The sequence below is a fragment of the Carassius gibelio genome, chromosome A8 (assembly GCF_023724105.1).
Source record: "Carassius gibelio isolate Cgi1373 ecotype wild population from Czech Republic chromosome A8, carGib1.2-hapl.c, whole genome shotgun sequence".
Taxonomy (NCBI): domain Eukaryota; kingdom Metazoa; phylum Chordata; class Actinopteri; order Cypriniformes; family Cyprinidae; genus Carassius; species Carassius gibelio.
The window spans coordinates 24,057,456-24,085,307 of record NC_068378.1 but is presented as its reverse complement, the minus strand read 5'-3'; the positions used below and the strand labels follow the sequence as shown (position 1 = coordinate 24,085,307).

Here is a 27,852-nt window from a genome sequence, read left to right as displayed (position 1 = left end):
GTACAGCTGGACATTTACTGTGATTAGAATTGAACATGGAAGCTCATTCAGACTGATTAGTTGAAATATGGGTTGGTTAGTTGGTTTGTGGGTTGCTTGATTAGTTGATTGACAGTTTTTTTTTTTTTATGAGTTCTTAGATTTTTTGTTGTTGTTAATTTTATTAATTTTATTGATTTTTTTAAGTTGATCGTTAGGTTGATTGTGTGGATTTATTGTTTGGTTTCTTTTTTTGTGGGTTCATTGTTTGGTTGACATTGACATTTACATTGTTTTATGAATTTATTATTTGATTGAATTTATGAATTTATTTGGTTAATTTTATTGTTTGATGGATTTTTAAATGTATTGTTTGGTTCATTGGTTCATTGTTTGGTTGATTTTCTGAATTTATTATTTGATTGATTTTGGGGCTGAGTCAGGATGCCTTTCTTGTGTGGGGTTTGTGTGTTATCTGGTAAATGTTTTGTTTGTTTGTTTTCTAGTTGATTGATTTTTTTCTTTTTTCTTTTTTTTGTGTGTTGCTTATATTTTTTTAGTTGATTGTTAGGTTGATTGTGGGAATTTATTGTTCAGTTGATTTTAAGTTGATTGGTTGGTTTTGTGAATTGATTGGTTGATTTTTGTGAGTTGATTGTTTGGTTGATTTTATTGTTTGATGGATTTTTTAAATGTACTGTTTGGTTGATTTTTTTGTGGGTTAATTTTTTGGTTGATTTTCTGAATTTATTATTCGATTGATTTTCTGAATTTATTGTTTGGTTTGTTTTGGGGCTGAGCCAGGATGCCTTTCTTGTGTGGGGTTTGTGTGTTAACTGGTTAATTTTTTTTGTTTGTTTTTTAGTTGATTGATTTTTTTTTTTTTTATTGTTGTTAGATTTTTTTTTTTTTTTTGTGAGTTGCTTATTTTTTTTAGTTGATTGTTAGGTTGATTGTGTGAATTTATTGTTCAGTTGATTTTAAGTCGATTGGTTGGTTTTGTGAATTGATTGGTTGATTTGTGTAAGCTGATTGATTTTATGAATTTATTGTTAGGTTGATTTTATTGTTTGATTTTGGAAATTAATTTTTTGGTTGATTTTGTGGGATGATTGCGTCACAGCAAGAATGTTCGAGTCTCGGTTGAGCCAGGATGCCTTATTGTATGGAGTTTGCATGTTAACTGCTTAATTTTCTGAGTCGGTTGGTTAGTTGATTCATTGACCATCTGTTTGGTTGACTTGATTTAGCTCTAAGTGTCTCTTCTCTCTTCTCAGGTGCCTGATGGGGCCACTGTGGCTCTCATCCCTCGTTCCCAGAGTTCTCTTGGAGTAAATCAGTTTTACCAGACTGGAGAGAGTAAGTTTAATACTTTTTGATCAATCAAAAGTAAATTGCCATTATTTTTACACTCTTTCCACTCATAACTGACCATCAGAGAGCAACAAGTGATCAATTCTTCTTGATGTCTGGTCTTGCTTTAGAAACTCCCATGCTGGAGGGAGAGGAGGAGGAAGGTCTTCGTCTGTGGCATCTGGTGAAGCCGAGCGAGGACCCCGAGATCCCCAAACACAGGAAGAGCAGCATGAGAGAGCGGGAGCGGGCAAAAGCCATTCCTGAGATCTACCTTACACGACTGCTTTCTATGAAGGTACGGGAAATGTTTGCGATGGAGCCATCTTTAATACAGTACACGCCACATCAAACAAATCCTGCCGTTTCTCATATTTGTTTGAGATGCTGCTGACTGTCAATGTGATTGAAAGCTGCTCTGTGTTTTCAAATGTGTATCTTCAGGGCACTCTGCAGAAGTTTGTAGATGATGTCTTTGTAGCCATACTGAGTACAAAACGGCCTCCACCCATCGCTGTCAGATTCTTCTTTGACTTCCTGGACGACATGGCAGAAAAACATGGGATTGACGACCCAGAGACCGTTCACATATGGAAAACAAATAGGTCGGTGCTATTTCCTACATCTTCGAGTATTATAAAACTTTTTAATGAAGCATTTTAAGAAAACGTTTTTTTTAATACTTAGTACAGTAATGGGATTGAATATGACATTTGGAGTGGAAATTTAACTTACCGTATTTTCCGGACTATAAGTTGCACTTTTTTTCATAGTTTGGCTGGTCCTGCGACTTATAGTCAGGTGCGACTTATTTATCTAAATTAATTTGACGTGAACCAAGAGAAAACATTACCGTCTCCAGCCACGAGAGGGCGCTCTATGCTGCTCAGTTCTCCTGTAGCCTACCACTGAAGACATAGAGCGCCCTCTCGTGGCTGTAGATGGTAATGTTTTCTCTTGGTTCTTGGTTCTAAATAAATGCGATTTATAGTCCAGTGCGACTTATATATGTTTTTTTCCTCATGACGTATTTTTGGACTGATGCGACTTATACTCAGGTGCGACTTATAGTCCGAAAAATACTATCTAGTTTTTGCTCTTGTGTAAAATTTGCAAAGCTAGTTAATTATTCTTTTTAGTTGTTTTCCCCAAATCAACTTGTTCACTAATTGATTTGAACAATTCAGTACTCAATCAGTCTGAATCACAATGGAATTACAATATTATAGAAAACCATAGTTAATACAAAGATAATGGAAAAGCCCAGGACATTTGTGAAATCTGCAAATTTCTATAGTTAATATACATTTTTATATGCATTTTAATTTTGTAATATTTCTTTGGCTAAAATTGTATAAAAAAAAGTGAGCAACTCATTAATTCATATCGGATTAACTGATTTTACTGAATTTGAATGGATTTTTAGAAAAAAAGGGCATGGAAATTCATGGAGCAGAAAGTGTGAGAACCCTGATGTTTCTGTGTTCATAATATTGAATGTAATTAAAACGTGTTCTTGTCTTCCCTCCACCTGCAGTTTACCTTTGCGTTTCTGGGTCAACATCTTGAAGAATCCTCAGTTCGTCTTTGACGTGCAGGTGACGGATAGCGTGGATGCCGTCCTTTCCGTTATCGCTCAGACCTTCATTGATTCCTGCACTACATCCGAGCACAAAGTAGGCCGGGTCAGTACAGCAATTAACCTCTTGACCTCTCTAGCTGTGACCTCATTATAATAAGAGAGTGCATGTTGAGCGAGAAGGCAGGAAAGGGAAAAAAAGGAAAAAGCTGAAAGATTTGGTAGCAGTGAAAGAGCTCATTGTCATGTGTCTTGTCCTTCAGGATTCTCCAGTGAATAAGCTGTTGTATGCCCGAGAAATCCCACGATACAAGCAGCTGGTGGAGAGGTGAGAAAATCTAAATGATGCATAGCAATGCAGACTTTTGCATTTAACACATCTAGAAGCAACTGAAAGGAATAGAGGATAGTTATGGTATCTAACGCTATAAAGCTTCTTCCTCTCCTGCAGGTACTACAGTGATATTCATAACGCCGTGTCTGGCTGTTACCAGGAAATGAATTCAACCCTCACAGAGCTGTCAGGGGTGAGACTGGATTTTACTTTTTTCTTAATTCAACTCCATTTTACATTTTAACACACAGCAGGCTTAGAAAAGAACAAAAACAAATTGCCCTATTCAATCATACATTAGCAATTCACACATACAGCATGTATGAATATTCTTTTAAATTTCTTGATTTTGATCAGGATTTAAAATGTGATGTGTAATTTCTTGAATTAGTTATTGTAAAATATTTATGAATTAGTACTACATAATATTTGTAAAAAAAAAATGTGGTGTGACTATTTAAACTAAGAATTATAAAACATAAAAAATATTTTTGAATGAATAGTACATGATATTGAAAAGTTATTCGGCATGAAAAAACTGAATTAATAATTACAAGTATTTTTGGAATATAAATGTATGATATTTGTAAAAAAAAAATGGCATGTGGAATGACAACTTGTTGAATTATAAATTGTAAATTTTCAAAAATATTTTTTTATTAAAAATTCTTGACATTTATAAAAAGAAAATACAGTGTCAATGTGAAAATTCAAGTTAATAATTATCAAATATTAAGCATATTAATTTAACTAATAATTCATGATATTAGTAAAATAAAAATTTTTTGAATGATGTTTAAAAAAAGTTCTTTCTTTGAATTTACTTTTTATACTCTTGTATTTAAGGTATAAGGAATGTGCAATTTTTAAATGAGATTTTCCCTCCATTTTAAAAGATTTTTCCTTTTCTATCTCAAGGACACTTAAACCTCCTATTTTAATATTTTGATGACTGTCTGTTTTTAGAGTTTTGCGTCTGAGATGAACAGTTTGGTGGCGTTGCATGAGCTCTACAAGTATATCAACAAATACTATGATCAGGTCAGTAGGCACTGATATAAGCTTCTTATCATGTTTGTGCTAGAGGAGAGTAATATATTCTTCATATTGCTTTTTGTACAGATTATCATATCTCTGGAAGAAGACGCTGCGGGGCAGAAGATGCAGCTTGCGTATCGGCTTCAGCAGGTTGCCGCCCTGGTGGAGAATAAAGTCACTGACCTTTAGGCTTTGACCTTTCTCCTTGTCGTCTAAGCTCATCTATAATCATGTGTGTGATCGGCTGATGAAATGCAGTCACTACGTCAAAACACTTGTGTGCTTCCACAACCGTTCACATAAACTACCTGCATATTCTTAACAAAATGGAACAGGAAATGAAGTAACGATCACTTTCTTCCGATGAAACCTTCATGGGAATTTTATTGGAAAAGGATTGCTTTTCAGACTGAGGCGCTGAACGACTCACTGGAGGATTGACTGATGGGAAGTGTGTGTGAGTGTGTGTGTGTGCGTGCATGGTTAATTCTGATGTGTTTTGTCTGAAAGGCTCTGCTCTTTATTTGAAGATTACTTAATTAAAATTGTGACACGAGACTTTTTTAATGACACTACTGAAGCAGCTCTCACATATTGTGACATGCTGCGACGCATTTTATACCATTTTTACTTTCACGCAAGTGATCAGATCCACTGTATGGAGATTCACGAACTGATTCAAACAAAACCCACATTTGCTTTTACTGTACGTGGAGTATTTCGTTCCAGGTTTAGAAAAGTTCTGCTTCTGCACAATCACATCTTAAACTCAAAGACTGTCCCTGGCCCTGTGCTGTTAACCTTTTATACTAACGTTTTTACATTAGCATTGCAGATCAAAACAAGTGTTACGCTTTTCCAGGGACTGTAGAGTAAGTCTATGCACACAAGTGCCAAAACAAGTTATAAAAGCACAATATTTATGTGCATGTTATTGTGTAGCTTTAGGTGTGCATGCAAAATGTCACAGTTTTCAGGTTTTCCGCTGTTGTTAATATCGCAAATATCTGGAATTTCACAAAATTGTTAAATGTGTTCATCTGAATCTGGTTTGTAGTATCAGAAGCTGTTAACTTAATTTATGTTAATCAAGCATTAATATGCCTTCACTCCCAAGATTTCTGATGTATCCCTATAAAATATGGGCCTGGGCCACATTTCGCTACCAAATCAACAGAAAAAATAATAAATATGAAGAAATTATACTTTGCACAACATACTCTAAAATATCATTATTTAGTTATAGATTTTTGCATTGCTTCCTAATACTTCTAAGAATGTTGCAATGCACAATACCTTTCAATTCAATTTTAATTTCTGATTTAATTTGATTTAGGCATGAAACCAATCCTAGATCTTTGCAGGTTTTGTGAGATTCACCCACACTTACATTACATGGCATTGACTTCCTAATGCCTGCTTTGTGTTTAATAGCACAAGCGAGCACAATTAAAGATCCAATCTCATGAGTTTTGAGTCTCAGATGAAATTGCAATTCAGCCAGGATGTGCTGTCTCTTGGGAGGTATTGAAACAAAACTGGGACAGTTTGGGTCATTGGATTAATGTTGGCAAAATGGAGAAAAGCATCTTTATTCACTTGGTCTTAATGAATAGAAAAGCAGCAGTTGGATTGAGAGTTGTGTACATCAGACACTGAATAGAAATTAACTTATTATATTGTAAATACTACTTATTTATACATGACCGCCAATGTGCCTTCTTTGTTACTTTTTATAACGTCTACAATTCAAGTAAACGTGCTTGACATTACTTGCCAAATGGAGGAAAAGATGAACTGTGGCACAACTGTTGCCTGTTGTGAAGATCATACAGTGCTTTTAGTCTCTGGACTGCAGTGCGTCTCAGGATTATAGCCGTCGATCTCAATGGATTCAATATAAAACCATGTGTAGCTCAATCATTTCTAGCCAGCTCATTTCCTCGAGCGATCTGTATTCACCAAATAAATATTTGCGTGTGTGTGCATCCATTGTTTTAAGCTTCTTAAAATGGTCATAATTTGTTTTTACCTGAATAAAAATCACCTTTGTGGTTACATTTTGGCTCACCCATAATAATAACATGATCCCTTTTATGTATAGAACTGAAAATAATGAATTCAATGCTATCTGGACACACATCTTGAAGGCTTCCCTGTTCCTGCTCTTATTTGTGAGATTTTGAGCTATTACGCTTCATCATACTAATGTATGCACAGAGTTGTGTTTTAAAAATTGAAAACGTATTAGTTTGCTCATCTTGTGTATGTTTTTTAGCCCATTGCTGAATGTGTTTGGGCTCTTGGTGTATTTTTTGATTATTATAGGCTGATGCATGCTTGAGATTTGATTGGATTTTCTGATTGGGGTGCTTTATGAGAGGTTCACTCGATGGACTGCATTATGAGTGCACGAGTCTCATAAAAACACTCCTCAGAAGAAAGTGTGTGTGTATGCATGAGAGTTTTTTTTAAGTAATTGTAGCGCTTCGTACATGATGGTGAGGTTTTTTGGCGAATCTCCTGTTATGGACACTTTTCTCTAAGAGAATGCAGCGAAACCTTCTTTTGTAGAGCCTTGCGATTTCTTGTTTTGCCAGTTGTGTGGAAAATGGCTTTGTATCTTTGCAGATATACAATTCAGACCATTGTTTAGAGAATTGTTGGTGTATATGTAGCCCTCGCCTGGCTACGAGTTTTTATACAAGGGTAAAAAAAAATAATATATGGTAATTTTCTAATGAATTTGGGGTTAAAAGAGAACTTAAACCCACTCAAAAGACGTACTCTTTTTTTTATTTGTATTGTGTATAGTTTGCTAACAATTGTGTATATGTGCCTGTACATATTGTGAAGAGGACTTGTTCTTTTTCTTTTTTTGTTTTTTGGTTGTTGTTTTTTTCCACTTTGGACAGACTTACTTTCTCCATTCAGGAGAAATTGGGACCTAAATGTTTAAAGAGTGAAATGGAAATTTGTATCTGGAAAATAAATAAAGCTATAATTTTAGCAATGAAGACATTGTGTTTACTGATTTGGATTTTGTATATTTGTAGACAGTAGAACAAAAGTGTTTTAAATGGGCGGATCCATCTTCTGTCGGCTAAAATGATTTAAAGTGACATGTCAATAACAGAAAAGAAGGATACTGGTTCAGATTCTGAGCCATTTCTAAAAAAATAATAATAATAATAATTTCTTGCTTTTAGATAATAAACATGAAATTGTATAAATATTTTACTTTGGATTTTTATACTTGAGGAGGGAAAGTGTTTTAGTATGTGCCTAATAATAAATGTTTTCTAAAATAATGAAATATATAGAAATAATAATAATAATAATATAATAATAATAATAAAAAAAGGTTATTAAAATGAATCAAAATGATAAACCTAATGTAACTTTTGGGAAAATAAGTCCTATTTGAAAATACACAATAATGTATTCACCATCAGGTGTTTCAGATTTGGAGAAATTAAGCATTACATCTCTTGTTCACTAGCGGATCCTCTGCAGTGAATGAGTGCCGTCAGAATAAGAGTCCAAACAGCTGATGAAAACATCACAGTAATCCACACCACTCCAGTCCATCAGTTAACATCTTGTGAAGTGAAAAGATGTGTGTTTGTAAGAAAATAATTTGCATATTTCCCTCCTGATTCAGATAAGATTACCATTTCACAAGAGAAATAAATATTATGGATAGAGGACAAAATAATAATAATAATAATTTCAGTTCACAAGATGTTAATTGATGGAGCGGTGTGGATTATTGTGGTGTTTTTATCAGCGGCACCCATTCACTGCAGTGCATCCAGTGGTGAGTTAGTGATGGAAAGCAAAATTTCTCCAACTATGTTTTGATGAAGAAAAAAACACATCTAGATCAGTGTGAGTCAATAATCAACATTTTTCATTTTTGGGTGAACGATTCCTTTAATGCTTGATGAGGTCTGACATTTTGGCAGAAATAAAAAAAAGATTTTTGTTCTGAACAATTTTAAGTAAACATTGTTCTGTCTCACAAATTTTGAATAAAATACTGCCTTAAGTGGGTACAAAAAAAAAAACTGTTTATGTGCATGATGATCAGAAAATATAAGGATCTGTGCAGTCTGCACGTTTTTGCGGGCCCCGTTGTCCTCGCGCAGTGCCTTTTCAACCGCACGAGATGCTGTCAACACAGTGCTGTCCGAATGCGCATGCGCAGAACCAACCGAGGCGAATGTGCGTGAGGTGACAGCTGTCCCGATGATATCGATGAACGGTGAGTGTTTTCATTAAAAACCAGTCGAACAACCCTAAATATATTCATGTCTGTGGATGTATTATGTTTCTTGAGGATAAATTCAACAATGTCGGCTTGCCGGAGGGTTAAAAGGACGCTTGTTTTGATGACTAGAGCCCGTGTTAGCTGTAAAGCTAAGCCTGAGCACGTTTAGAGGATCTAATGTTTGGTTTTTCAAATTTTTTTAAGTATTCGGTTGTTTATTGATAAATGCATGGGATTAATAAATGCATGTATCCTGCTGACATTTGTGATATCCTTGATTTTGTTGGTGGATTGTCCTCCATTAGTAGTGAATTGGGGGTGGGGGTGTCTATAACAGCATGTCTAATATGTATTATGTTATATGACATTCTCTTTGATGCATGGCAGTATCCAGCAGCGATAACAGCCTTCCCCTGAACAGCCACGGCAAAAAGCAGAAGAAGAAAAACAAGAAGCACCGCAAAGCAGCGGCAGGAGCACTGGAGATTTCTAGTTTGGAGCTGGGGTGAGTGTGTCTAGCTGGGCATGATCCAGATCTGGGTTTCTGCTCTGTGAGATGCTGCTAAAAATATATAGGAGGGTGGCCATGGGAGTCACTTCTCCAGATAAGCATATTGACTCATGGCCCTCCCTCCCGGTCCATGCATGTGCAACCTATTTTAACACACCCTTGGAAAACAATACACATTAGATACATATCATAAGGACCACAGTTCTGTTCAGATATTGGTCAAAATTATAGTCAAAATATATATTAAAATATAGTCAAATAAGGAGAAATGCAAGTGATTCAATTGCATTAGCAGCACTCAGAAGTAGGCCAAAATAGCATGAAGATGCACAGAGTAAGAGTGGATGTGTATGTGCTTCCCCTACATAAATATCCCGTGTTCTTAGTATCTTAGTTTTAAGAAGACATTATATTTACACCTTCAGCTTTTTGTTTTTTATTTCTCCAATTTAAATGTCTTATTTGGTGTCAGTAACATTTGCAGGATTCAGTCAATAGTGATTCAGAAGCAATCCGGCCAGTGAACTTCAGTTTCATTACTAAAATAAATTAAAATGAAAAACGAATTTATTCCTTCAGCCGTGTCATCATAGTCTCAGCTTTATGACAAGTTAGACTTTTGAAAACATAAACCTATTACTTACAGTACATTGAGCCTATTACTTCTACATTCTGACGTTTTTTGAATAATAATAATAACAATAATTCTACTTATCTCTTCTCTTATCACAGTGGACATGAACTTCACTCTGTAGCCCGATGTCTGAATGTTCTTATGCATTATAGCATGTGCATAACACATTATATGTTTATGTTGGCCATTGTATTAGCCACACTGCTCTTAACCGATATTGGTTGGCCAAAGTTGCTAACCCCTTAAGATGTACTTATTGGCCATTTAATAACAGCTAGATAGACTGAGACACAGTGTGGCTTTATAATAAGGTGGTGCATTGATGTTTTGAATTGCAAAGATGGTTGAAGACTGTGCTTTGAATGAAATCAAAAGCCCTAGATATGAAAGGCACAGCTGGAGATTGCTTATGAAAAGTAGTAGAATTATGGAGTTGTCATCAGGGATTCTTGATTATAAATAGTAACATTCTGCTTCTTTAAACATAGCTGCGTTTTCCATAAGCCCCTTTCACACTGTATGTCGGACCCGGCAAATTGCCGGAACATTGCCGGGTTGCCTTCTGTGGGAAAGCAAACATGTCCTGGGATTAATTTGTGCAAACAGTAATGAAATGGAGATAAGTTAGTTCCTCACTTTCCGCGCTGAAGCTGAGATCGTTCGCTAGCTTCAGTTAAAGTATATCGTGCCTAACGTTTTCGACTCGTACATTACACGTCACGCCCTGATGTCACGTGTCTTTACGGGACCTTTACGGGTTGTGTGTGAACGCACGCACATATACCGGGTCATCACTGGCAGTGTGAAAGTGTAAAATCTAGAACCCCGGGAACAATTGCCGGGACACATTACCCATGTATTTGCCGGAATCGCAGTGTGAAAGGGGCTATAGATGACGGATAAGTGATGTTTTGTAGAAAATTTTCACACAGGATGTCAGCCACCAGATGATGTATTTAAAATCTTATCTTCTTCTTTCATTTCTCGCTCTACAGACCCCAGATCCCCTCCTCCGATGAACTGTGCCACATCCTCACCATCCGCAGATGCACCACCCCTCCAGAGTCGCCCCCGACGCCCCCGTTAAACCTTTCCCAGAGTCCCCCAGACCTGCAGCCTCCGGCCCCCATCCCTCACTCCGTTCCCATCACAGTGGTTTCCTCACCCAGTGTCCTCTCGTCTCCAGACACATCTTCCACTCCCACAGCACCTTCACTGGTTCTACCTGCTGTTCTCTCCACGACTCCTCCCACTCCACAGGCCCCGGCCAATCAGACGATCCCACCACAAGCTCTGAGCCCTCCCCCTCCAGACTTTTCCCCACCCCCAGCAGAATTACTCGGGTCAGATGATGAGGAGCAAGAGAATCCGTCAGATTACTGTGAAGGTAGGATGATCATAAGAAATTGTTGCTTTATAGATGATTTTAATGATACTTATTTATCCTTATAAAGTCCTTATAAAAATATGAAGTTGTTCTACTTAAAGAGGCGGTATCACCGATACATAATGTGGAAAAATATATACACTGGTATATAAATCACACTAATGAAATGTATCTCATCCAAGCGGCAATCTTTCGCTCCCTTTCTTGAAACTAACGCGAAGTGACTAAAACTGCAATTCATCGACTGTCCACTTGAGGCTGGCTGCAAAAGGGAGTCAACCCCATAGACGACTCATGTTAAAATGCCCAAATATACAGCAAAAAAAAAAAAAGTTGACTGGTACAAAAAATTATTTTGGTCTATATAGCTAATTCAGCCCTCTGTGACAACTGTGAGGGCGGGTGATTTTTTTTTTTTATAACTCATCCGTTTAAATTATATTAAGCCTTAAAGTTCTGCATCATTAAGGGCTCAGCAACTTGAGTGACAGGTGGATTGCCGCTGCTGTCACCGCAGTCGAGGAAGGTGGGCGTGGTTTCAGCAACCAGCTCCCGCATTTTTGCCAATTTTCGATTATCCAGGAGTGATGCTCGGTGATGTGCTGCCAAGATGGTGACAGACACCTCTGCCTACTTTTAGTTTCAAAATCGCTCTTCGGAAACCAATGGGTGACATCACGGAGACTACGTCCATGTTTTTATACAGTCTATGATCTCTAAACAGTTAATTTTGCTGAAAATTTAATAAAATATTTAATGTATTACATAACTATTTAAAAATATCTTTTTTTATATAATCCAGTGAATTAATTACTTTGCAATAAAAAAAAAAGCCCTTCATTTCATAATTTTCTGTTTTTATTTGGAACATTATTAATGCAAACCAAAAAATTATAATATTCATAAAAATAAAAAAAATCTGGTATCAGTGCAAAACAGTGGTATTCTAGCATTATTTATGAACTATTATAGTTTTTTTTACACATTTTTATATTGAATTAGATGTATTTTCACTTTTTTTATTTTCAGTTGAGTTTTTAGTAATGTTGTTAATGATTTTAACTATTATTGTTTAGGTTTAATTTATTTTTATTTCAGTTTTAGTTTTTATTTCCAGAAATTTTCATTTAGTTACCAAGGCCGCATTTAAAGATTTTCGTTTAGTTTGAATTTTTATATAATATTAAGATTTTATTTTATATTTAAAAATGTTTTTAGTTAATGCTAATAATCCTGGTGCAAAAACAGCTTCACTTTTTGGAAATAAAAGATTTAGAACTGGCTACTATTATAAAGCTAAAATTACAAAACAAATAGCTCCATCTAGGGCTGCACGTATTTTCGTATTTCGTATTTTAATCTCGATAACGATATCTACCTTTCTCAATTAATTAAAAATAATCGTCACGATATTGGCCGGCTCGTTATTAATCTTGAAACGTGTGTTTAATTTGGCATTTGCGTTATCTTGCATTGCTAACAAGTCTTCTCTAGCGTTCATGCTTATAGTTGCCAGATGTGAATAGCTTTAAGCCCTAAAACTGAGCTTTTTTCCTTTAAGGATACACTTTCTTCCCAATGTTTTATTTAATTTGTGCAATCTGGCAACCCGGTGTGCGCTCACTGATGGCGGAACAAGCGCTGATGAGTTTAGCGATCTCTCCACAGCGATATTCTGCTTACATGAAAGTGTCATATAGACAATGTGTGGTTTTTCACAAGCCATTTGTACTGTTTGTGTTACCAAATGTGCCATGATCAAACTTTCACTGAGTTTCAATAATGGATCTATTGTGTTTGAGGAATAAATGCGCTTTTCCTACCTGAGACAATACAATGGGGGAAAATGTACATAAATTGGAATTGTAATTTATATTAAGAGTCTCGCAGTTTTCGTGTTGAAAATGGTATGGCAATGTTAATTTTCACTGCTCCGGGTGTGACAATGACAAAATGACATTGCAATATTTTATTTTTGCGATTATGAAATCTAATCAAATTTTTCTTACAAACAAAAATGGGGTGAACACACTTACATTCTCATTTTAAATGATTTAAACATCGACACCATCGTGTCAATTGATTAATATGCACGAGGGAGAGAGAGCAAGACAGCACTGCGATGTGACTATGGTGGATTCGTACATCGCGATATCGATGCTTAAACGACACATCGTGCAGCCCTAATGTGAATACAGATGACAAAACACTAACCAAATCCATGAGTTCTGTATTATCATAGTTGGTTAAATGAAGTCAGAGTATAGTCAGTGGAGGTTGGTTAAAGGACACATGAAATGTTATTGCATTTCCCTGCTGGAAAAAAACAAAAACAATGCTAAAACCTGCATGATTTAAGTTGGTCATCCAGCTCAGTCTTTGCTGGTCAAACTGGTCAGAAGGCTGGTTTTAGAGGGATTTTGACCATTTCCTTAGCTGGTCAGGCTGGGAGAATATCTGGAACATCCAGCTAAAACCAGCTTGACCAAGCTGGGAGACCAACTAAAACCAATTTAGTTTAGGCTGGTTTTAGCAGTTTTTTTTTCAGCAGGATAGAATAATCGTTATTAATACTCGTGATTATAATTTTAATCAAAATTAGGGGTGCTCCGATCACGATCGGCCGATCGCTATGCGCATCTCATCAGTAAAGCCGGTTCTCTAATAGAGAAGATGCGCAAATCCACTTCATTTTCAGCGTTTATTGGCGCATCTTCTCAGTTAACAACGGCTCTGTGTAGTAACAGCTGCTCTATGTGAAATCATGCACCTGATGGAATTAAACGCTGATTAGAGAACCGGCTTTACTGACGAGATGCGCATTAACGATCGGCCGATCGTGATCGGAGCACCCCTAATCAAAATAATTGTGATTATCAGTTTGACCATTATCGTGCAGACCTAGCTCCATCTCTGAATTCTGATTGGATGACATACATTTGAAGCTGTTGTAAAATAGCTGCTATGTTTTTTAATGCAGCAATAGTAACATATAATGACTGGCTGAATGCATGTTATGTGACAATATAAATTTTTTTTTTTCAGGAGGGTATTATCCAGTGAAGATTGGAGACCTGTTTAATGGCAGATATCATGTGGTCAGGAAATTGGGATGGGGCCATTTCTCCACTGTATGGCTGTGCTGGGATCTACAGTGAGTATTTTTATGTTGTATGAACGTGAGTCCTAATCCCTGGGATTAAACTGCTGGAACTAGATGCACAATCTCTAAATATTGAGATGTAAGCCGATGTCAGATTATGGATTGTCAGCCAGATAGTTGTGTATGGATTGTCATGCATTGACATGCTGTTTGACTGTCTGTTTGAATTCAACAATATATAACTTTTGTCTGTAGGCGGAAAAGATTTGTGGCTCTGAAAGTGGTTAAAAGTGCCCAGCACTACACTGAGACTGCACTAGATGAGATTAAACTACTGAAATGTGTAAGTATGGGGACTGAATACATTAGCATTTTTTATGAAAAAAAAAAAAAGATATGTATTATGACATAATTTTTCCTCAGGTGCGAGACAGCGACCCCACAGACCCCAAACGAGAGAGGATCGTTCAGCTTATTGATGATTTTAAAATCTCTGGTGTCAATGGTGTTCGTATCCTTCACTGCTTGCATCACATGCTCATGTTGGTGCGACTTTCAAGCGAATACTGTTTTGTTATTCAAATTCGAGATTTCTTGGTTTGTTTCATTCTACTCAGACCTTATGAAATCTTTTTTTCCTCACAAATTTCAATTTTTTTTTTCAGTGTTTTATTTTTTTCCTTTTAATGGGTTATTTAAATGTTAAAAATAAAAAAGCATGTAAAGCATAATCAATTATTTCCGGACTATAAGTCGCACTTTTTTTCATAGTTTGGCTGGTCCTGTGACTTCTAGTCAGGTGCGACTTATCAAAATTAATTTGACATGAACCAAGAGAAATGAACCAAGAGAAAACATTACCGTCTACAGCCACGAGAGGGCGCTCTATACTGCCAGAGATGCTACTCAGTGCTCCTGTAGCCTACACTGAGCAGCATAGAGCGTCCTCTCGCGGCTGTAGATGGTCATGTTTTCTCTTGGTTCTAAATAAATGCGACTTATAGTCCAGTGCGACTTGTATATTTTTTTTTCCCTCATCATGACGTATTTTTGGACTGATGCGACTTATGCTTAGTTGCGACTTATAGTCCGAAAAATACTGTATATCTTTACACAGAATATTTACATTTTTTAGAATACATTTTATTTTTGTCAAATAACGTTCTGCACAAATTGCATTTTTTCCAAAGTATTTTTACTATAAATTTTAATAGAGTAAATAAAGTAGTAATAGTAATATAATATATTGCTCTGATCATTTCTTAAGGTTAAATACTGTTTATTTAGGTGGTTTGTTATGTGTATTTTACAAAAATAATAAAAATAAATCATCAAATGAAATGGGGAAAAGCTTGTGAACTGAATTTTTAGAGGAACTCTTGAGGAGGAAGTTCATATATAGTTTCCACATATAGTGAGATGGCAGATGCTGAAAATCTCAAGAGTATTACTGGCGATTGAGTATCTATAGCAGATGAAACTGTGCTGCTCATTTGCTTTGGGACATGTACATGTCAACATCATATTTCTGTCGCTGTCCAATTGTGGTTTATTAATCACAGACTCTGTCCTTGACTCGTTGACCTCTCAGATGTGTGTATGGTACTAGAGGTGCTCGGTCACCAGCTGTTGAAATGGATCATCAAATCCAACTACATGGGTTTGCCTCTGGTCTGTGTGAAGAGCATTCTCAGACAGGTGCGTCTGTTTTACAGTCATATTGTCCCGTCAAATAGCAAAAACAATTTCTCAGACTTGTTTTTACCAGTGTGCGTTATAAACATTGTAGCTCCATCAAAACCGTGGGAGTGATTTATACGTGTCTTATTTCTCCTCTTCAGGTTCTCGAGGGCTTGGATTACTTGCACACGAAATGCAAGATCATCCACACAGACATAAAGCCAGAGAATATCCTTCTGGATGTCAATGAGGTGTATGTGAGACGGCTGGCAGCAGAAGCCACGTTATGGCAGAAGGCTGGAGCTCCGCCCCCTTCTGGCTCCTCCGGTATAGTTTTTTATTTTTAGTGTGTGACTCCCATGAACTCATCTTAGTATCACGTGAGACATACATAACACTCCCTTTAGACTTATGTATGACTCATTTAATGCTTGCATAATAAATGCATTCATTATTAAATAGACAATATATAAAGAAATGTTATAAATTGTATTCATATAAAATGATGAAAAGCATACAATGACATAAACCAGGGATACACAAAGTCCCCCACTACAATCCAGAGTTATTTAGGAAGTCAGTTGCGTGTCTGTGCAGACAAAACTACATCAGTCCCAGTATAATCAAGCTGTCTGATGGGAGTTTCTAGTTCTGTCTCACTTCCAGCCTTGATCACTGTGATGCAGTTAATTTTGTTGCTTGTGGTTTAGACAGTGTAAGCAGACTTTAGATTGGTTTGTATGGAATTATTTTTATTTCTAAATAAATGAACGTAACTTTTTCAGAAACTGTCAAAAATATGCCATTACAAAAGAAGAAAAACACAATGAAAATGAAAAAAAATATTTACATATTTAGTAATAAAAAGCATGAAATATTACATTCAAATCACAGCGAGAGCTTTCCATTATGCGCACCACTGAGTGCGTCTGTACTTCCTGGTCAGAGAGCACCTGTCCATCAAGTTAATTTTTTAATTTTCATTGTGGTTTTCTTCTTTTGTAATGGCAGATTTTTGATAGTTTGTGAAAAAGTTACGTTAATTTTTTAAAATCAAATATAATTCTATAGGTTTGATGAATTGCTGATAAATTTGTAGTTTTTTTTCTTCAGTGTGTGACTGGACTGAATTTGCCTTCGTCTCTGTGTATTTGTATTTGTAAACCTTTGAATCAGATTTAAGCATCTTTCTTGACTTTACACTTGAACTATAGTGATTTTGTTTTCTTCGATATTAAGATATTTACATGTGAATGAAACGGTTGCGAGTTCATTTATGAATTTCATTTTAATTTCAAGAGTTCTCCCTATCTGTTTTCTAAATTCAAGTTTTTGATCTTGCTCTGAATTTCATTGACCTTGTAGTTTTGGTCAGGTTTCTCTCTAGTGACGTACATCAGACTTCTCCAATCTTTGAGTCTTTTTAAAACAAAACTCTTTTGTACAGACGGTTTCAAGCTTGCGTTCAGATCTGCCTACAGCTCTGCATAAAGATTTTTCCAATAAACAACTGATGGATAGAACCAAGTCGCTGCTTTACAGCAGTGATGGACAATATTTTTCGTACAGATTTACCTTCCTGTGGATTTTAGCCGAATCACACAGTTGTTTTCTCCTCAACGATTGAGTCCAGGTCATAGAATCAGGGTTTATTTAATTAAGCTTAAGTTTTAAATGTAAGAAAGCATATAAGAAAGTCATTTGAATGTGCTTTCAACGCTTAATCGACTACAGATGTGCATGCTGGTCGTCATTTCTCCTCTGCTTCTGTGGTGAATATGCCAATCATTTCTCATTTCTTCTCTGTCGTCTGTTTGGTTTCTAACTGGTGTCCTATCTTTTCTTTCTCTGTTTTCTTTTTCTTTTAAATTATTATAATTATTATCATTGTGGTTTTCTGTCCCTTCCCTCTTTCCTCTTCTGTTCTGATGGCAGTTAGCACGGCCCCAAGGGAAAAACAGGTACGTTCAGAGTTGTGCCTGCTGAAATACAGAGAGGATGTAGTTTGTCCTGGTGAAAATCACACATGATTGTTTTAATCTGCCTGCTGTACCCTAACCCACCCTTGCCTATGTAGATAGACAGGCATGAACTTCTGAGAAAGGGGCAAATCTCCATGGCTGTGGTCAGATCCACTGATTTTGGGAAAGAGAATGCCACCTATGCTCAAAATGTGCTTGAATGCACCGAATTGACTGATAGCTGATTTTAAGCCGGTGTAAATGCACAAAAGAGTATACGTTTTATTAAAGGATTTCTTTCGGTTTCACCCAGTCAGTGGATTTGGTCTTGACGCTCTTTGCCGTCCCACAGATGTTGTGTTGATTTTACACCGTTAACTTCTCACTAACAATATTAGACCTTTCAAAGGTGTCTGCATGCTGGAGCATTAAACCAGCTAGCTAGCTTTCTTCATTTGATCATTCTGCATTTCAATTCATTTCCCCCTTTTATTCTTTAGAAGAAAAGTGAAAGAAGACTATTTTAAAAGTGAGAAAAGGGCAGTGCAGTAAGCTGTTCTCAGATGGGAGCATTATCTTTTCTCACGTCATGACAGCCAGAGAGCCGCTGTGTTCCCGCTGCCTGTATTCTGCTTTTCTCATTTCAGCCACCACCTCTGCATGGTTTGCGTGATTTCACGAATTACTGTCACATATTCCTCTCTTCTGAATATAAATGAGTTGCATGGCAAAAAGCAAGGCTGTCTACGCCACTGAGATGAAGAAAGAAATGTCGAAAAGAACAAGATATCTCAAAATGATTAGCTTTGGACAGTGTTATATTCTTGGAAGGTATTTCATTTTTAAGACCAAAACAGGTAATGAATTTTATGTTTAAAGTGCCCGAAACACAATATGCTTAACAGGCTTTTAATAAGAAATAAAAAAATAATAATAATAAAATAAAAGAATAATATTCAGTGCTGTGATAAAATAATACTAAAATAATAATTAAAATTACTAGTGCATTTTAATCTTTGTTTTGCTCTATATTAAATGTTAGGTTACAGATTTCATACTTAACGAATGGCTGGTACATAAAACTTTAAGAAAAAGTAATTATCAAAGCAGATTTTTTTTTCTGCATGCCTCAGGTCAATTTATTATAATTATTATTATTGTTAATGTTACTAACAGCAAAAATATATTGATGACAATTTGATAACCTTATGTTAACCAAAAAACTTTATTATTATTATTATGCCTTCAGATTTCTTAAATAAATGGCCTAATAATTCCCTAAAACCTAGATGATTATCCTGATTATCTCTAGTATTTTAACTGCACGACTTAACATGTTTTAGGTCGGCAAAACTGCTTTTCATCTTCTTAATTGTTCCATATTTTAATTTAGTTAATCTTAGTTATTTCAATCTAGATTCCTTCTGTGCATCACCTTCTTTCTAATCTTTTCACCTGTAAATGTTCTGATGTGTGTAACAGTTGCTAATTCACATCATAAATTATCTAAAAGGTTTGTAACTTTTGAGTGATTGAATCCTCTGTTCTTATCATAGAAAGCATTACTCCCGTATTCACCAAACTGTGTGCAGTTTCTGTAACAGACGTTATTGCATGCACCTTTCAGACCCCATTAGATTACAGTGACCCAATTTATGTGATATACAGTAACCAGAGCGTGATTCCTGGAATACAGTTGAGTACCTCTCATATATCTATATCTGCACCTACAGCAGTAAGACTCATTTATAAGTAGCAGCAGCAGTTTTACAGACAGCGCCAGAGGCAGAAGTTCATCAGGTCAGTCCTGTAAGACTGGACTCAATAAATCGAATGTGTAACGGCTCGGCCAGACAACAGACATGGCAACAGAGCTGCCATCCCAAAATAGTCCCAGAGCTGAAAATGGTGCAGTAGTGTCAGATATCCCCCGTGGCAAAATTCACTTTATACTGCATCAGTGTAAGCTTATTGTATCAAAAATGAGTGAATCATTTAGAAGCGACCCTGGACAACATGTCATGAAAATCACCATGAATGCATAGTGTTTGGATTCTGTAACCAGATGAAATAACCCTTCTGCATGCCATGAAGGTTGGAGACCCATGAAAGGACATTTCAGTGACAATCCCTTGAAGTAACCTGACGCTACATGTTTAAGTTAAGGACTCAGTGGTGATTTTTCCTTTTTTGTTGTTGAATTTGAACCAGCAAATTGCCACCATTGGATCCTCTGCAGTGAATGGGTGCCATCAGAATGAGTGTGTAAACAGCTGATAAAAACATCACAATAATCCACAAGTAATCCACACCACTCCAGTCCATCAATTAACATCTTGTGAACCGAAAAGCTGCATATTTGTGAGGAACGAACACATCATTTAGATATTTTAACTTCAAAGTGTCACTTCTGGCCAAAATACCAGTCCATAATCTATAATAAGACTACCTTCAGTGAAAAAGTACATCCCCTGTTGTCCTCTCACATCCACTGACATATTTGTTTAGAACCGCTTTAGATTGTTGTCACTTGTAAACGGTGCTTGATCTGTACTTTATTTCTCTTCTGATTCAGAAAATATCATTTTTTTTTTTTTTTTACTGGAAAGCAATATAATGGATTATAGACTCATATTTTACCGTATTTTTCAGACTATAAGTCGCACCTGTCCAAAAATACGTATTATTAGGAAAAAAACATATAAGTCGCACTGGACTATAAATCGCATTTATTTAGAACCAAGAACCAAGAGAAAACATTACCGTCTCCAGCCACAAGAGGGCGCCTCTGGCAGCTGGAGACGGTAATGTTTTCTCTTGGTTCATTTCTCTTAGTTAATTTCTCTTGGTTCATGTCAAATTAATTTTGATAAATGAGTCGCACCTGACTTATAAGTCGCAGGACCAGCCAAACTATGAAAAAAAGTGCGACTTATAGTCCGTAAAATACGGTAGTTGGAACCAATGGTTTGAAGTGTTTTTATCAGCTGTTTATACTCTCATTCTGACGGCACCCATTCACTGCAGCCGATCCATTGGCAAGCAAAAAATATAATGCAAAAATTCTCCAAATCTGTTTTGAATATAAAAACAAACAAAGTCATCTACATATTGGATGGCCCTGAGAGTGAGTAATGTTTGTATGAGAACATACTCACCAAAGTAGGTGTGAGATTAGTTTGCTATTGCAAACATAATCATAATTGCACAGGTTCATCAGCTAACATTGTTTTAGAAGGTCTTTTTGAAACTTTTTTTAAACTTTTTGAAAGCTTGGTGTTCCATGCTGTTTGTTTTTGTTTTGATTCGGCACTTTATTTTTTGCCCATGTGTGTTTGCATCTAGATGGGTAAATTATCAAAGAATAAGAAGAAGAAGTTGAAAAGGAAAGCCAAACGGCAGCAGCGTCTGTTGGACGAGCGGCTGTTGGACCTGCAGAGGATGGAGGAGCTGGACGGAGTTTTACCGCCAGATGCTTCTGGAAACACACGAGCGCTCTGGAGGCTCAGCGAGGACGGAGAGGATGACGAGAAACACGCACAAAGTGAGATACATTTATGTCAACTAGTGAATCATTTAATGTTTTAATGATTCTGTTGAATTAATATGCAAAAATGGTTGATTTACTTTGTGAGATGAGGTACTGAAATAGTTGTTTTTAATACATTTAAAAAGCTTTTTAAAACTCCTTCTGGGGAATTCCGTGAGTAATTGAAAGATTATGTATAATATGGAGGAAAAAACATAAACAAGATTAATGTGTCAAATTAGTTCTATTTATTTCTGTCTATATTTCAAGACCGAAAGTAATGAGACATCCATTATGCATGTCTCCTCTTGCTCCTGAGTAAAGAAAACATCACTCCAATGTCTTAAAGTGAACAACAACATCTTTTACTCAAGTGTTTTCATTTGTGTAAACAGAATTACCCAGCATTAATGGCCATCAAATGGAAGTCTAATTAATGAACTGATTTAATTAACCATTTACAGACATGCAAAATGACATTAAGATGAATTTTAGGTAGAATGAAGCTTTGTATGTGTTAATGATTTATGTATAAAACCAGAGGCTGCATCAATCTTTCTACAGATTTTTTTATTTGTCTTTAGTTATTTGTCAGTGTGGAATATTTAGTGACATATAGGTAATTTTCATGACTCTTAGGTTTAGGAAATTGTATTTGATTTACAATTTTTAGCACAAATAATAATATTGTACCAAAAATAAAATGTTGTTAGTGTGATCTAAAGTTTTGGAATTTCATTGGTCAGAAAACGTGTGATTAGGGATGAGGATTAAATATAATCATGCTTGCAGACATTTTTCATGTTACAGCTCATAGTTTTTGGACCTAAGGGCTATGAGGAGGTGAATGATGTGTGGTTTTAACTTGTGCATTGGTCCGTGTGCCACATGGATGTTTTTGATGCAGTGCATGTCATCACTTTTTCAGCCTCTTGTTGCGTTTTTAGATGCTTTGTTTAGTTAAAATAAGTTTTTTTATTAAACAGCATCTCAAGACCCCTGTGTTCATTTTCATTCTGCTGAATCTGACTGTTAAACTATGAAACTATAATTAAAATATTGACACTTTCTAAATTTTAGCATTATAAGCTCCCTGATTAAACTACTTATGACCATATGGTGATTTGACCAAAATCTTTTCCATGGTATGAGGAGTTTTCAAACAGAGTATGGCTCTGTTTCTCAACATCGTTGCTTAAATGACTGCTGATTAAATTTGAAAAATTGGTTGAAAAGACTTTCCAACAAATGATCTATTCAGCTTTGACGACCAGAGTCCAATATCTCTGAAGCAGATTTTGATGGACTGATGATTTTAGCTCCTCCAAGATGCTTTAATTTTCATTTGAACCTTAAGAAAGGATTATTAATGAAATTAGCACTTTATGTGTGTCACAGTGAACGTGAACGGTAATGGACACTCTGTTGGAGCTCTGAATAAACGCAGTACAGAATCAGACTCGTCGTGGTTGGAGGAGGGCTGTAACGGCTTCGGACCCCTGCGCTTCTCCAGCCCTGGATCGGGTCTGTCCGGCATGTCTGGCTCCATCCTGTCCGCTACCTCTGAGTCGGCTCTGTCCACTCTGTCTGGATACTCCACGGAGCGCTCACTGCTCTCTCCCAACAGTACGTACACTGCTTTTTTGATGGAAAACGACCAGAGTGCAACAGCTGCCTTGCTTCTGCAAGTATTCATTATTCACATAGGGATAATAGAGTCTCTAAATAACAAACCATGAACTAAACCAACCAGCTGTAAGTTAAGCAAAACAGTGTTTGAAAATCTGAAAAAAGGACGGGTATTATACTGTATACTTAATGGCTTTAATAAGGGAAAGAACTACAATCCCATGAAGTATCATCATAAAGGTCCCTCTTCACATTTCTGTGGTTATGAGAATTCTGTAGAAACTACAACACATCATTTTTGCATTCCCTTTTGCAACAGTAGCATAAGAAAAAGCCTTTCTATGAAGAAAAAATAAGAACAGATTGATTACTGTGGTCAGAAGAGAGAAAGATCAGCCGTTGTATTAAAAACACTCACGCAGCAGCTGAGGCTAATTCTCTGTAACTTAACGGCAAGGTAATATAACTATAATAAATATAGTGTAAAAATTTACATGAACCTTTTTTTTTATGGAAATTGGCTAGATTTATGATGTTAATAACTGGATACACACAGTCACAGTCTGTGAAATGGGTCAATTAAAATGTAAAACGATGGATAGATATAAAGCAAGTCTAAATATAAATGTATATTGAAATAATATATTTTACCTTGTGTTATGCATACAAATATTGAAGTAGTTTGCGAGCAGAGAGAGTTTGACTTGATTACGTCATTTGCAGTGTACTAGGATCTCCTAATGTAACTGTTATTTAAAGGGGGGGTGAAATGCTATTTCGTGCATACTGAGTTTTTTACACTGTTAAAGAGTTGGATTCCCATGCTAAACATGGACAAAGTTTCAACAATTAAGTTGTACGTTTGAAGGAGTATTTCTGTTCCAAAAATACTCCTTCCGGTTTGTCACAAGTTTCGGAAAGTTTTTTTCAAGTATGGGTCTGTGTGACGTTAGATGGAGCGGAATTTCCTTATATGGGTCCTGAGGGCACGTTTGCCGGAAGAGCACGCGCTCCCGTATAGCAGAGCACTGAGAGCATAACAGACTTCACTGATCAGAGCGAGAGCGTCGCGAAATGTCACAAAAGGAGTGTGTTTTTGGTTGCCAGGGCAAGACAACCCTGCACAGATTACCAAAAAAAAAAACAGCATTAAGGGACCAGTGGATGGAGTTTATTTTTACAGAGCATCAACGGAGTTGTGCAAGTGTTTTTGTTTGTTCCCTGCATTTCCAAGATGCTTGTTTTACAAACAATGCCCAGTTTGACGCCGGATTTGCGTATCGTTTATGTCTTAAGGATGATGCAATCCCAATGAAAAAGGGTCACGATCCTGTGTTGGAACCTCAGGCGGTGAGTAAAACTGCTTCAAATATCTAATCTAATATCTAATATCCAAACGCTCTCAACGCAAAAGCCTACTGGCGCTTGTGATTCTTTAGCTCCGCCCACACGTCACGCCTACAGCCGGTTGTGTTTTTCCGGGAAAAATCGGTACAGACTATCTTTCTCTTATGAATATAATAAAACAAAAGACTTTTTGGAGTTATGAAGGATGCAGTACTACTCTATAGGTACTCAAGATTAACAGGATATTGAGTGAAAGCGAGCATTTCATCCCCCCCTTTAACAATACGTTGAATAATGTGGCTGATGACCTACTGAAGCAGGTCTGTTTTTAAAGGTTTGTAAGTGAATGAAATGTTCACTTCTGTAATCCGACCGTTGCTTTCAGTAGGCTTTTTATCTTAAATGTCAGAGAAGTTCTTGTGCTGCTGAACGTTTGACATCAATGCTAAAACGGTCTGTTTTTTTGTCCCCCAGCATACTCTGCTGCTGATTTCTTAGTGAATCCTCTAGAAACTCAGAACGCAGATAAAATACGCATCAAGATTGCAGACCTAGGCAATGCATGCTGGGTGGTGAGTACAGTGCATTGATTCCAGGCATTCAGAAAGTGAATTCTGGATCACAGCTGGTGATGTTTACTGCTGTCCTCTCCTCCTCATCAGCACAAGCACTTTACTGAAGACATCCAGACACGTCAGTACCGAGCTCTGGAGGTGCTGATCGGAGCCGAGTACGGACCCCCGGCTGACATATGGAGCACTGCGTGTATGGTACGAACTCATTCAGTGTGGATCTTACACCTACTATTCCCTAAAGACTATGAAAAAATGGTCAGGATGTACACTTGCACTTCCTGCTTATTTGTCATATATATGATGTGTCTTCACAGGCGTTTGAGTTGGCGACCGGAGACTATCTGTTTGAGCCTCACTCAGGAGAGGACTACACTCGAGATGAAGGTCCGTTCTCTTGGTCTTCCTCCCAGGATATTATTATTGGCATGATAAAATTTTTTTTTACTTATGAACAGTGACAGCTCATTAAATAATTGAAGTACTTGTTCTCATTTTCAAATACTTTTTCTCAGAGCTGACCGTTCAAAAGTTTGGGATCAGTAAAACTTTAATATATATATTCACTCATTTATTTTGAGAAATTAATATTTTATTCAGCAAGGATATGTTAAAGTGATCAAAAGTAACTGTAAAGACTTACTTTTTACAAAAATATTTCTATTTCAAGTAAATGTTGTTCTTTTGAACTTTCTTTTCATCAAAAAAATAAATAAGTAAATATGTATCACGGTTTCTACGAAAATACGAAGCGGCACAACTGTTTTTCAATCGCACTTTAGTTTGCAGACTAATTTAACTATGACTTTTGCCTCAGATTCCTAATTTGCTGCTTATTAATAGTTAGTAAGGTAGTTGTCATGTTTAGTTGTTGGGTCGGGTTAAAGGATCTGAATTATGGTCATGCATAATAAAGTATTAATAAGCGCTTTATAAGTATTATTTAACAGCCAATATGCTAGTCATATGTTTGCTAATATTAATAGTTTATAATGAGAATTAGTCCCTCAAGTAACGTTTTACCTCGTTTTCAACGTTGATAATAAAAAAATCTTTCTTGAGCAGTATATTAGAACGATTTCTGAAGGATCATGCGACTCTGAAGACAGGAGTAATGATGCTGAAAATTCAGCTTTGATCAAAGGAATAAATTACAATTAGAACAATAGAAGCAGTTATTTCAAGTTGTAAAAATATTCCACATTATTAGTTTTCACTGTAGTTTTTGGTCAAATGAAAGCATCTTTGATGAGTGTAAGAGACCAAAATCTTTCAGAAACATGAATATATAATAACGTTTTAGGTTATGCAATGATTACAATGTGCTGTGTTGTTTTCCAGATCACATAGCTCACATCATTGAGCTGTTGGGTCCCATTCCTCCACACTTCGCCCTGTCAGGCCGATACTCCAGAGAATACTTCAGCCGAAGAGGTAAGAGCTCTGGATGTTTCAGTTACAAGAGAATGTCGCGGTGAAATCTGACACTTTCCCTTCAGAATCAAAGGAAAAGGGGTTTGCAGACCATGTGTTTATGGCCCAACAAGATAAGATTTAGACATCAGGTCATAGTCAAAAAGGTTTTCCACAAATGTGTGATGACTAATCAGGATATTAGTACCGTATTTTCCGGACTATAAGTCGCACTTTTTTTCATCGTTTGGCTGGTCCTGCGACTTATTTTTATTAATTAAATTAATTAATTTGACATGAACCAAGAAAAATTAACCGAGAGAAAACATTACCATCTACAGCCACGAGAGGGCGCTCTATGCTGCTCATTGCTCCTGTAGTCTACAACTGAGCAGCATAGAGCGCCCTCTCGCGGCTGTAGACGGTAATGTTTTCTTGGTTCTTGGTTCTAAATAAATGCGATTTATAGTCCAGTGCGACTTAGAATGACAAATCCCACCTGATTGAGTAGCATCTCTCACCTGACAAGAGATAAAAATCCCTTGAAATGCCCTTGAACCTATGTCTCCTGTGACAAGATATTTGAAATGCCATGTGGTCCATAGTAGGAAGACATAATCTATTTGGATACAGTCTAGTCTATACATGCGTATAAATCTACAGAGAGTCTCAAGAATGTTTTTAGGCGCCATAAATGTGTTTTATCAGAAGATGCTTATATATTTAAATGTCTGTGTATATATATTTCTTAATTTCTTATCCTGTATTCACAACTTTCCTTCACACAGTGCTGAACTACTTGTTCACTTTCATAGAAAACAAGCGTCCTTGAATTTGCATCTGAGTGTTTTTGCATGTGTGTGTGTGTAGGTGAGCTGAGGCACATCTCTAACCTGAAGCCATGGGGGCTGTTCGAGGTGCTGCTGGAGAAGTACGAGTGGCCTCTGGATCAAGCAGCCCAATTCAGCGACTTCCTGCTCACCATGCTCGAGTTCATCCCAGAGAACCGCGCCACAGCTGCCGAGTGTCTACAGCACCCCTGGATCAACTCCTAACATGCTCTGTTTTCCTCGTGTTCACTACGTTTGTGCGGTCTGTGTCATTTTGGTCCATCTGATCACTTGGTGCTCACATCCACCTTCCAGAGCAAACTCACTGCTAAGGTTAAACATACTGGAGATACAGTATCTGAGCACAGACCTAGCTAGAACCTCAAACCTGTTGTCTTTTTATATATATATATATATATGGTATATATATTTAAAGAAGCTTTGATCTCTGAACATGATGCAGATTTGTCTGTAGTCTGTTGAGTTTTCATTGTACGGTCATATAATTGTTTAGAAGGGTCACATATTTATGTTAAAATAGTGCCTTGACATGTCATCTGCAAAAGAAAAGAAAAAAAAAAGCCCATCGCCTTTTTATATTTGTCTGCGAATATGTGTGATGAATGCTTGTTTGTGACCATACAGAACACTGTATGAATACTTGACTGAATTCAATAAAGACTTGAGCTTAAACCCTGTG

The 27,852-nt window shown here is 36.6% G+C and overlaps 2 protein-coding genes across 5 annotated transcripts in view; both read left to right on the top strand.

The window, feature by feature from the left end:
- LOC128018957 (plexin-B3) overlaps positions 1-7,300 on the top strand; it is a 67,589-nt gene extending 60,289 nt beyond the window's left edge. For all 4 annotated transcript variants that reach the window (XM_052604871.1, XM_052604869.1, XM_052604868.1 and 1 more), the window contains exons 28-35: positions 1,257-1,338; positions 1,464-1,630; positions 1,777-1,937; positions 2,870-3,017; positions 3,175-3,239; positions 3,363-3,438; positions 4,212-4,286; positions 4,368-7,300. In XM_052604871.1, the coding sequence (XP_052460831.1) occupies positions 1,257-1,338; positions 1,464-1,630; positions 1,777-1,937; positions 2,870-3,017; positions 3,175-3,239; positions 3,363-3,438; positions 4,212-4,286; positions 4,368-4,472 (879 nt within the window). In that variant the 3' untranslated portion in view covers positions 4,473-7,300. The remainder of the gene's footprint in view (positions 1-1,256; positions 1,339-1,463; positions 1,631-1,776; positions 1,938-2,869; positions 3,018-3,174; positions 3,240-3,362; positions 3,439-4,211; positions 4,287-4,367) is intronic.
- A 1,129-nt stretch (positions 7,301-8,429) lies between these two features.
- LOC128018951 (SRSF protein kinase 3) lies at positions 8,430-27,850 on the top strand. Its single transcript, XM_052604854.1, has 16 exons — positions 8,430-8,550; positions 8,944-9,061; positions 10,697-11,088; positions 14,134-14,242; positions 14,447-14,534; positions 14,615-14,702; positions 15,783-15,889; positions 16,033-16,198; positions 17,807-17,832; positions 21,178-21,376; positions 22,760-22,987; positions 24,812-24,909; positions 25,000-25,107; positions 25,227-25,296; positions 26,251-26,343; positions 27,193-27,850. The coding sequence occupies exons 1-16, from the start codon at positions 8,535-8,537 to the stop codon at positions 27,375-27,377; spliced, it is 2,091 nt and encodes a 696-aa protein (XP_052460814.1). The 5' UTR covers positions 8,430-8,534; the 3' UTR covers positions 27,378-27,850.
- The last annotated feature ends 2 nt before the right edge of the window (positions 27,851-27,852 follow it).